Source organism: Melanotaenia boesemani, chromosome 21, assembly GCF_017639745.1.
Source record: "Melanotaenia boesemani isolate fMelBoe1 chromosome 21, fMelBoe1.pri, whole genome shotgun sequence".
Lineage (NCBI taxonomy): Eukaryota > Metazoa > Chordata > Actinopteri > Atheriniformes > Melanotaeniidae > Melanotaenia > Melanotaenia boesemani.
The window spans coordinates 9,433,446-9,443,337 of record NC_055702.1 but is presented as its reverse complement, the minus strand read 5'-3'; the positions used below and the strand labels follow the sequence as shown (position 1 = coordinate 9,443,337).

Here is a 9,892-nt window from a genome sequence, read left to right as displayed (position 1 = left end):
TTTTTGGTGGACTTAAATGCCTCAGGGGCCTCCTCACTCTGATGTTCACCTAAAAATAGTCCTTCATCAAAGTCTACTTTTAATACATTTCTTTCTTTTTTTTTCACTAAATGATTGTCACAATGTAGAACTTATCAAACCTTTCCTCATACTCCTTTCCATTTTCATAATTCTTTTCAAAGTAAAAAATTCCAGAAGTCAATGCTAATCTATCCAGGACTGCCCAACCCAGCAAGTGAAACCTGAGGGCAGAGCATGAGAAGCCTCCAAACCTTCATTACAAGATCTACATGTAACTTTGCAGGCCTTGGTGTCAAAGTGCATGTGTTGATACATATTGCACAATTTTGTCTCTCATGACAGAGCTCCTGAGGTAATCATTTATTCAAACGTGCTAATAGAAAAAGTCAAATGTCAAACATGCATGGAAGTGATTAAAGTTCACAGTTCCTGTTCAGTGCAGCTGAACATCTTGAAGTTCATCTGAAGTTAATCTTGGAATCTAAGTAAAGGCAAAGCAAATGCATCATTTAATGCTCATATATATATATATATGTGTGAGAATTTCCCTGTTTCTGCTTCCCCACAGTGCTGTTTAGATGAGGCTGGGAGTGTTCAAATACAACAGGGGGTTTCATTAATGTTTTATTTTTGTACTGAATTGGAGTTTCCAATCATTCATCACTTACTCTAGTAGCAAATCTCTTGCAGCTAAAATGACTTAAGTGTAATGTTTGACTGAGTAATATACTTTCTGTAGGACAATATAAATAAATAATGTTTTTAAAGCGCACCCTATAATGCTCATTCACAAGTTCATACATTTTATTTTGGGGAGTCCATTGGACTTGGTTTACATACCTAAATATTGTTATGTATATTTTGTTCCCCCCTGTGATTTAAACATGTCATGACTGTTGTACAGCCCACGTTGATTTGCCAGCTTTGTTAGAAGCTTGCCAAATTAGCCAATAGCAAGATATGCAAATGTGTTTGTTAGTGCTATCTTTAAAGCAACACTACATTAGTTTCAAACCCTAAAATTCTGCTTCTGACTCGTTTTGATAGCACACTGAAATTTATTATGGACACTCTTGGAGCTTCCTGGGGCTGAGAAACCTCACTGTGTTCCAGCCCGGAACATATGACAGCCAGCTGCATTTTGCTTTATGGCACCTCGTCACACACCAGCAAATGTGTATAAATATAGAGCTCCAGGTGCTGACGTCACACAGTCCCAGCATGCAACAGGCTGAATCAAAACACCACCATTCTGGTAGGAAGCCGCACTGTTCAAATTACTGCCGGGTATCTCACGGCTTGCAGCTAAACTGATAAATAAACAGTAAATATGGCGGACAGCTGTTGTGCCCCAAGATGCCAGAACAGCTAAGGACCAGCAAAGGGAAGGGCATTTTACAGAATTCCCAAAGATCCAGAACATAGAGAGCGATGGATAACTGCCATCAAACACACAAGTAATAACAAGAAAACAGAGCGGTGGGACCCTGCAGGCTTATGTAGTGATCACTTCATATCAAGTACACAATACAACATTTCCTAAACTTTATTATTTATTTTATATGCTTTTATTACAATTCCAAACGGACTACCTTCTTTTATTAAACGCATGTTAGACCATCGAATTATAGTGTGGATTTTGCAGGGCTTTCCATTGCTCACACAGCAACAAGCAATCGCGAAGTAAAAATGTTTGCTGAATCATTACAATCTTCCTTCGTAAAATAAACTCTCAATCCATGTTATGTCTGCAAGGGTGCTGTTTACATGTCTGTTTGCAACATACAAGTTAGCACAGATAGCAATACCTTGCATTACACTGCCCTCCCAATGACAACAGGAAGACCAGTCCAGTCCAGTAATACTGCCTCCAGGCTTTTGTAAGCTTTAAGTGATTCTTTAGATTAAGACAAGGGAAAATGTATTAAGTAGTTGTATATGTCGGGGTACCACAGGTCGGGAAAAAAGTTTGCACCGCCTGCCTCAAAGTTTTAAAAAATATACCAGGGACATGATAAGGTTCAGAGATATTTAATCTATCTAATTTCTTTTTAGATCAAATAGCGTCTTCTGATTTAAAACGAGATGTAAACTCCAATGATGTAAACTCACAGCTGGTGCCACGGAGTCACGTGAAGTCCAGAGCTTTATATAGGCTTCTTTGAATGTGCACCATTGTTGATTCAGCAAAGAGGCCCAAGAGGATATTATAGGAGAAAGCAAGGACAAGAAAGACAGAAAGTGACAGAGCAAGAGATAAGTCATAAATCAACATCAGACTTGGTTTTACTCACTGGAGAGAGGTCAGAGATGCAAGACATACTGTAGGTCAGTTAGTCTTTGTTGGGCTAATTGGCAGACTTTGGTGCCACTAACAAACAGGAGGGATGCTGAAGTAGCCTTTGTTAGGGGGTGCCAAAGCGCAAAAATCAGCCAAAGTTTAGTAGTACCACTTTAAGTAAAAGAAAAAAAACCTTGGACAGAAAATGAATCATTTCAGCCTGATCAGTAGCTTTGTCTTCTGCGTGGGCTTTGCAACTCTGCAGGCCTTTTATAGCTAATACAATATAAGATTGAACAAATGGGAAAAAAACTAAACTATATCCTCTTTTATTTTCTAATTGAACACATATGGCATTGCTCATGAATTAGGTTTAAACAGGTTTAGGTAATATTAAATCAAAGTAATCAGATGCAAGCTTCAGTGACCACAGCTTGATGAAGACCATGTTAAATTTTTAGCAGCTCTATCAAAGCGGAGGAACTCTGTACAAGGGCTGAGTAAATGTCTGATTTCTGCTGTGATGTTCAAAAACTTACCATCATTTATTTATCTTGTCCGAGCAGGTTGAGGAACCTGACATTTAATCAGTGGCACACTGCTTTTTGCTAATGTAGCTTGTGTAGACACACTGACACCCACGTGCTGTACTGCAAAGCCCCGACCGTCAGCAACACACATGCTTAGCAGCTGGAGGGTCAGTGGTTTGTTGCTCCTGGGCATCAAGACAGCATGAGCAGGGAGAGAAAACAGTGTTACTCAGTCAACTTCCCCAAGTGAGATCATTTCTCCAAAGAGCTGGAGAATGAGTCTCATGACTCAGCTCTTGGCCCTGTTCGCCCTCTCAGTTGTGATGATGTAACCAATGGCGTATTCACCCTCATAAGTCTGGCCTAAATGTATCAAAGTCAGTGAAGCTGAGATTGCACAATTAGGATCAAATTTGCGTCTGCTGCAGATTACGTCTGAAAAGTCTGTGAGGTGCAGCATCTCTATGCAATCATGGTTTCACTCTCAAGCACAACTTGCATTAAACATGACAGACAATTCTGAGCATAATTATCTATGAATTAGCTTAGCATTTTCTCTGAGCTTGGGATTTTACAAAGTTACAGATCATCAATGACTTGAAGTCATTTCACAGACACCAAGTGTGGCATGTGTGCAGTGTGGCATGGGAAGAGTTAGTGATGCCAACACAAATATTTCCCAACTTTTCTACAACAAATTTTAAGAAGGAAGCCTCGATCAGCTGATGGTTTTTTATCGTGGTCTGATAGCACGCAGCATAATGGTCAGAAAGTTGCTCATGATGAAGGTGGCAAATAGATATGAGCAATAAAGTGACAATATAAACATTGTAATATGAAAATTCAAAGTGACTTTCTTCTCTTCATCATCAATTCAACTGAAATCATCTCACTTTCTCACCCTCCTCTTCCCTCCTCTGCTCCTCTGTCTGTTATGAAGTGGGCAAGGCGAAGTGTGTGGTTGGTGTGAGATAACAAAGGCTGAGGAGTTCACCATTATGTAACTCCTGTGGAGGCTGAGGAGGTGGAGGAAGAGGAGGAGAGGCAGCAGGGTTAGCACGTAGGAAAAGGAGGGCAGGAAAGGGCCAGTAGCCTGTGTTGCAGCGCTCATTTGTCTTGCACATTGCACACAAACACACACACACATTCACATTGGCACATGCTGGCCTCCTTTCCCTGCTCTCCATCACAGATTCAGCAGGCTGCTCGTGCAGATATGGCCTCATAATATTTGAACTTTTCAGTGTTTTGTCCTCCTACGCTGACGACCACGCATAAAGATTTTCAAGAGAAATCACAATTTCGTTTTTTTTTTTCTTCTTCTTCTTCTTCTTCTTCTGTCAGTTCTATTTGCTGTCCCACCTCTGAGCTGGAGTGCTGAGCAGGCAGCCAAAGACACACACACAAACACATATACACAAGCACTGAGCCTCCAACTGTAAGCTCTGTAGCTCCCTGCAGCCCCACCCGCCTGTCCTCTGATGGCCTCCCACTCATGCCACATTAAACATTTAGTGAGGCACTCTGGATCTGTGTGACACCATCTTTTAAAGCCACCAAGCTAACAGCCTTCACACTGTGGAAAAACATAGGTGCATGCTCGTTAATGGAAACCTTATACAGCAGTCACCCTATTCCCACTACCCATCCTCATCACATACAAGTGCATGCTCTCAATTACAAGGCAAAATCAGAGTTTCACAGCAACTTCCTGTGTAGAGCGAGACCAGCATTGATCAGCAAAAGTATGCAGAAGTATGTATTTAGTTATGCCTTGTGAGCATGCTTTTAGGTGCCATCCCAGAGTGTCATTTATCTCTGAAAGAAACATTGAATTAACAAATGAGACACAGAAGAAACTTAAATGAAGAGATGTAAATAAACGAGTTGTAAAATGGCTTAAGAGAAAATAGAGATGAAACAAAACAACCACACAGATGTAAAGCAACCAAAACTAAACACAAAATTACAATAAAGAGGTGAAGAATAATCGCAGACAGGAATGCTGCAGACTCAAATCTTGTCTGTAATTGCATCTTAAAAAAGGGAAATTATTCAAATGAGACAAAAGAAGAAGAAAACAACTTATAAGCACAGAAATGCAAAAAAAGACCAAATATTACATTAAATCACCATAAAGACAGTAAAGACATGCAAATTGTCCATACTGACACAATATTGCTACATATTAATGTAATATGACCGAAATCAAGCAAAGAATGAGAAACAAACTCATTCAAATTTGACATGAAATAACCAAAATCATCACAGAGAAACACATTTGCCAACATTATCCATGAATAATGTTGGCAAATGAGAAATAAAAACAGAGACAAATGATTTCTTCATGGTCTGTAGCTGTTTTGCTGTCTCTTTCAGTTTAGGTCTTGGTTCTGTCGAGGACAAGGGCTCCTCTCTGCCCAGAAGCTTGTTGTTTCATAATCAGTCTATGAGTTTGCCTCTGCTGCAGTGAGGTGTGACCCAGGGGTTGGGTGTATCCCCACCAGTGCAGTAAAATGCTTCTGGGATGTTCCTAGCAATATTTTGAGGATATTGTCACTGGAAAAAGAAAGTCATCTCAGGTTTTACATAACAAGACATAAAATCAACAAAAACAGGGTTTAAAATGAGGTAAATAATCTACAACCTCAGATGAACAATAATATAACATAATACACTGTCATTTTTTATTTAACTAACACTAGGCCAAAATGAAGAGGCAGTGTGAAAACTAGGAGCACTTCATGATTTAAAAGCATGTAGAAGCATCTTTGTCAGCAATAACTTGAAGTAATCATTTTCTGTATGATGTAATCAGTCTCTCACATTACTGTGGATGAATGTTGGTCGACTCTTCTTTGCAGCATTGCTTCAGTTCATTGAGGTTTGTGGGCATTCATTGAATCACTGCTTTCTAAATGTCACACCACAGTGCTGCAGTCGGGTTATGGTCTGAACCATTGAAACACCTGGCTTCTTTTCTTTTCAAGCTGTTCTGCTGAAGATCTGCAGAGTGCAGTGTTTTGGAGATACCTGTCCTTGTTCATGACCCAGTTTCAGGCTAGCTTTAACTATCAGACGACAGCTCTTTATTTAAATATATAAAATACTATGACATTAAGAAAGGTTTTGTTGTCCATTCAAATGCTGCAAAGTGTCCAGGTTGATCACAGGGGTGGTTCTAGGAATTTTTCATAGGGGTGGCCAAAGGGTTGCAAAGGAATGTGCAGAGGTGACCACATATGAATAATGTGCAAGATTTTAAAAAAATGCATAAATAGTCAACAAATATACACTAAAATCATTACAAAGTTGTGTATTTTTGATAAAGTAAAAATTAGAAACTAAAATGACTCAGCAACATCTGTGGTCATACATAGATCTGTATGGAAGCTTCAAGGCATTTAAGCCAAAGACTTTCTAGAAATTATGGGGTGGCATCATCTTTTTGGGGTGGCACCAGTCACCCTGCCCACTCCTTCAAAACCGTGAATGTTTGTTAGGCTACAACTTTGCAAAACAAAGCTGTACCGCCATGTTCTTTTCAGAGAGAAGAACCTTTCAAGCAAGCCATTTTTGTTCAGTATTTTTCTAATTTTACTGTCAAAACACGTTAAACACTAGATGTTTTCCAATACTGAATAATCTTTCTCTCTGGATATGTTTTTTTAAATTTGCCTTATAATCCTTCCCAGACTGATGGGCAGCATTAATCACTTATCATTGCTGATGTCTTTCTTCCTTGGCACTGTGTTAAAGATGCACTATGTAACTTTCTGACCTCAAACCTCCACGTTCCAGACTTGTTTGATGGTAAGCTGATATCTATTATGTGCATTTCTGGAGCCGTCTCTGCCCAGAAGCGCCCCCCAGGCTGACAAACTACACTATACAACTTTTTCATCCTGGATGCCATGGGACGTTGCAGCCGAGTTTCGCTTTACACATCGTGTCACACGGTAGCAAATGGGAAATAATAATGAGAATTTCCCACAGGAAATAAACACACCGGACATTTTGAACACAAAGAAATACAAGAACGTTATCGGAGCAAGAAAGGAAACGAAAGTCAGAGAGAGAGAGTCAAGATAAGGCTGTCTTTTACTGGCTGGAGAGAGCTCACAGTTCAGGTAGGATGCAAGATTGATGCCGAAGTAGCCATTGATAGGGGACGCATCACTGAGAGAATTGCAAAAGTTCTGTGGTGCATCTTCACACATCTGAATGCTCCAGACCAGCAAACTGTCAAAGTACATGCTATTACAGAGGTGGTCATGTTTTATGGTGATCATTTAATCAAGTATATTTGATTAGCAGCACCTTGCTGCTACTTTCAGATGTACTTTGTATGTTCAGTGATCTAATGCTCTCCAAAATATGACAGATTTAGTCTAAACGAGGCAAATAATTCAGTTTCATCTCACCACATTTTCAGTGACTTCATTGAACTATGGAAAGGTCTCATGCTGCACAGCCTATTCTCGCGAGGTTCCTCCCCTTTACTACACACAAATACACACGTGCACACACATACACTAAAGTTACACGCACAGACGCACTATCATCATCATCATTCCTCCCCCTCTTCTCCCCAGCCCCTCCCTTTCCGTCTCTGCTCGACTCTCTCCTCTTCAGTCTTGCTTGCCTGTCAAAAAGGTACTCTAGTGTTGGAGGCTAGGCTATTCCCCCCCTCCCCTCCTGGACCCCGTACGAGAGCCAGCCGCCGTCGTACCCCAAGGCTCGGGCTCCCCTCTCACGGCTCCCACCATGGCAACCACCGCTACTTCCACCCGGTTTACCGACGAGTACCAGCTGTACGAGGAGCTCGGGAAGTAAGCAGCAATGTGCATCGTGTTTGTCTTGTCGTTTTGTCCCCCACCCCCGCAACCTCGCCTCACATAATTTCTGTTTAGCCAGCTAGCAGGTGATCTTTAGCTTAATTTCCTCAATGACTAGTTCTATTGACGACTTAAGTGATTTGTCCGTATATATTAACCAGAATCTTTATAGTCGTGGTGCACTGAAGCTAAAAAAAACTACTGCTATTGGCTAACTAGCTGCTCCCGCAGTAACGGAGACGGCGCACTAACATTCAGTTACTAGCCAACGAGCTACCATGCTGATATTGATAAACTAGCCGAGTTAGCCCACTATCGCTGCGCCTTTTAGACGCATGTGATTATGAATAAATTGCATAGAGGCTGGTTCATTAACAGCTGTTCGCTCTTCCGTGTTTACCAGACGGTAGTTTCTGGTCTGTTGGACCCATCAGCGGGGCCCCGAGAGACGCCGCAGACGTAGCCCTCTGACATTTCACCGGCCCACGGCTCTGACAGCTCCGTGCGGGCTTGGTATACCTGCGTCTGTGGTCGCTAGCTAACAAGGCCGACCAGTTTTTTTTTCTCTCCCCTTAGCAGCTGCAGATGATTTGTGTAACCATGTTGAGTAACGCTACGTACCCCTGGATCACTTAATGTGGAAGTTATTCGGTCCAGGCAGCTCTGATTTATGTTTGCACTATAATACCAATACGCACGGCGCAGCAGCTGTCTCCAACACCAAGTTATCAATAAAGGTTTTTTTATGGATCTCACACTGAGGTGGTTGGCAGTTATTGAGGCAATGGAGCGTTTTCTTAGGACGAATAATGGGTGTGTTTCCTCGGTACTGTGATCACTGTAACTCCCAATTCTGTGACCTAATACTTAAAGAATTTAAATGTTTGATCATATTTTGTGACGTACAAAATGACAGGCTTTTTCCAAAGGAAACTGTAATAGATTTTCATCAAAAGATTAGACTGTGTGATCTAATATTTTAATATAAAATAGACAATCTTGATAATTATAACATAAACTTTATGTTTATGCCACCTGTATTATTGGATTTTTTTCTTTTTACATAATTTATGCAAAATTAACTTACCACAGGTATAGATCATATGTAAATACTATACTATTAACATGTTAGGAAATGGCTCTCCAAATACATACAAAAAGTTTTCGTATTGGTTGAAAACCTTATTGATCCCCAATCACCATCTCCTCTTCTTCTTTTGTGAAATGAAAAATTTTTTTTCCTTCCCTTCTTGTAGCAGCAGGGCGGCATCAATGCTATAAAGACACACTGGCCTTAATTTCCAGCTGCCATTTCCACTTTGTCCCTTATAATTGACAGTAATCAATGGCACTGATTGCACAGCCAGTGTGCCCATACACATGTACACACCTACGCATGCTCCAAAGTGGATCTGGTCTCCACTGCCTGATTCTTCTCCAGTCTTAGCACTTGCCTTTGCTTTTGTTTCTGCTCCCGTTTGTTAATGCATTTTGTTCTGTCATAGGTTATTAACGTCTAGGCACTGCCTTGTACTTGTGTCACCTGTCACCTCTCATTTGCTGTTAAATAATTGAAACTAAGAGTGGAGCCACAGGAGCAGAGTGCAACAGAAAGTAGAGGCACTTCATATATCAGCAGGGGTAGTAAAAAATAAAGAAAGAAAGAAAAGCATCCTTCCTCTGCCAGGAAAACTGGTATACTACAAAGTTGTTGGGTTTACCGGCTGCTGCAAAAATAATGTAAAATTACTTCTTCTGCAATGCTCCAGATTTAACAATTACCATAGCAGCATGGAGAGTGTTCATCTAGGTCAATCTGTAAGTTTTCAGAGTAGCAGTTGCTTCCTTTTGTGTTTGAGCACATTTATAATAGTGACTGTATTAAATGTTAACTAGTGTGAGAGATTTGTCCCAGTCTTTCTACTGGCTTTTTGCAAATTGCAGTTGAATGTAATCTGTTGTGTGCACATCAAAGATGAACCTTCATTTCTAATCCAACACCTTAACTGATGCTATTTTGCTGCGGCTTGATTGTCTTACCCTTTCATATTGTTTGCAGTGATGCTGTTATAGCCCCCTCAAAAAAAAAAAGAAGTGTGAATGAGACTGAGGGTGGAGAGAGTCAGAGCTGAGTTGTTGGCGTATATACACAAACAAGCCACTGCCACATGAGTGGTTTGCAGTTTTAAATGTCACACTTTGTGTATCTGTGAAAGACAGCA

At 40.6% G+C, this 9,892-nt stretch overlaps 1 protein-coding gene across 14 annotated transcripts in view; it reads left to right on the top strand.

Annotated features, from left to right (window-relative positions):
- The first annotated feature begins 7,437 nt into the window (after positions 1 to 7,437).
- LOC121632390 (calcium/calmodulin-dependent protein kinase type II subunit gamma-like) overlaps positions 7,438 to 9,892 on the top strand; it is a 41,511-nt gene continuing 39,056 nt past the window's right edge. For 5 of the 14 annotated variants that reach the window (XM_041973861.1, XM_041973857.1, XM_041973859.1 and 2 more), the window contains exon 1: positions 7,439 to 7,664. In XM_041973861.1, coding sequence (XP_041829795.1) covers positions 7,600 to 7,664 — 65 coding nt within the window. In that variant the 5' untranslated portion in view covers positions 7,439 to 7,599. Of the gene's footprint in view, positions 7,665 to 9,892 lie in introns of all 14 variants that reach the window. The other 9 variants (XM_041973863.1, XM_041973862.1, XM_041973860.1 and 6 more) reach the window with 4 other exon arrangements.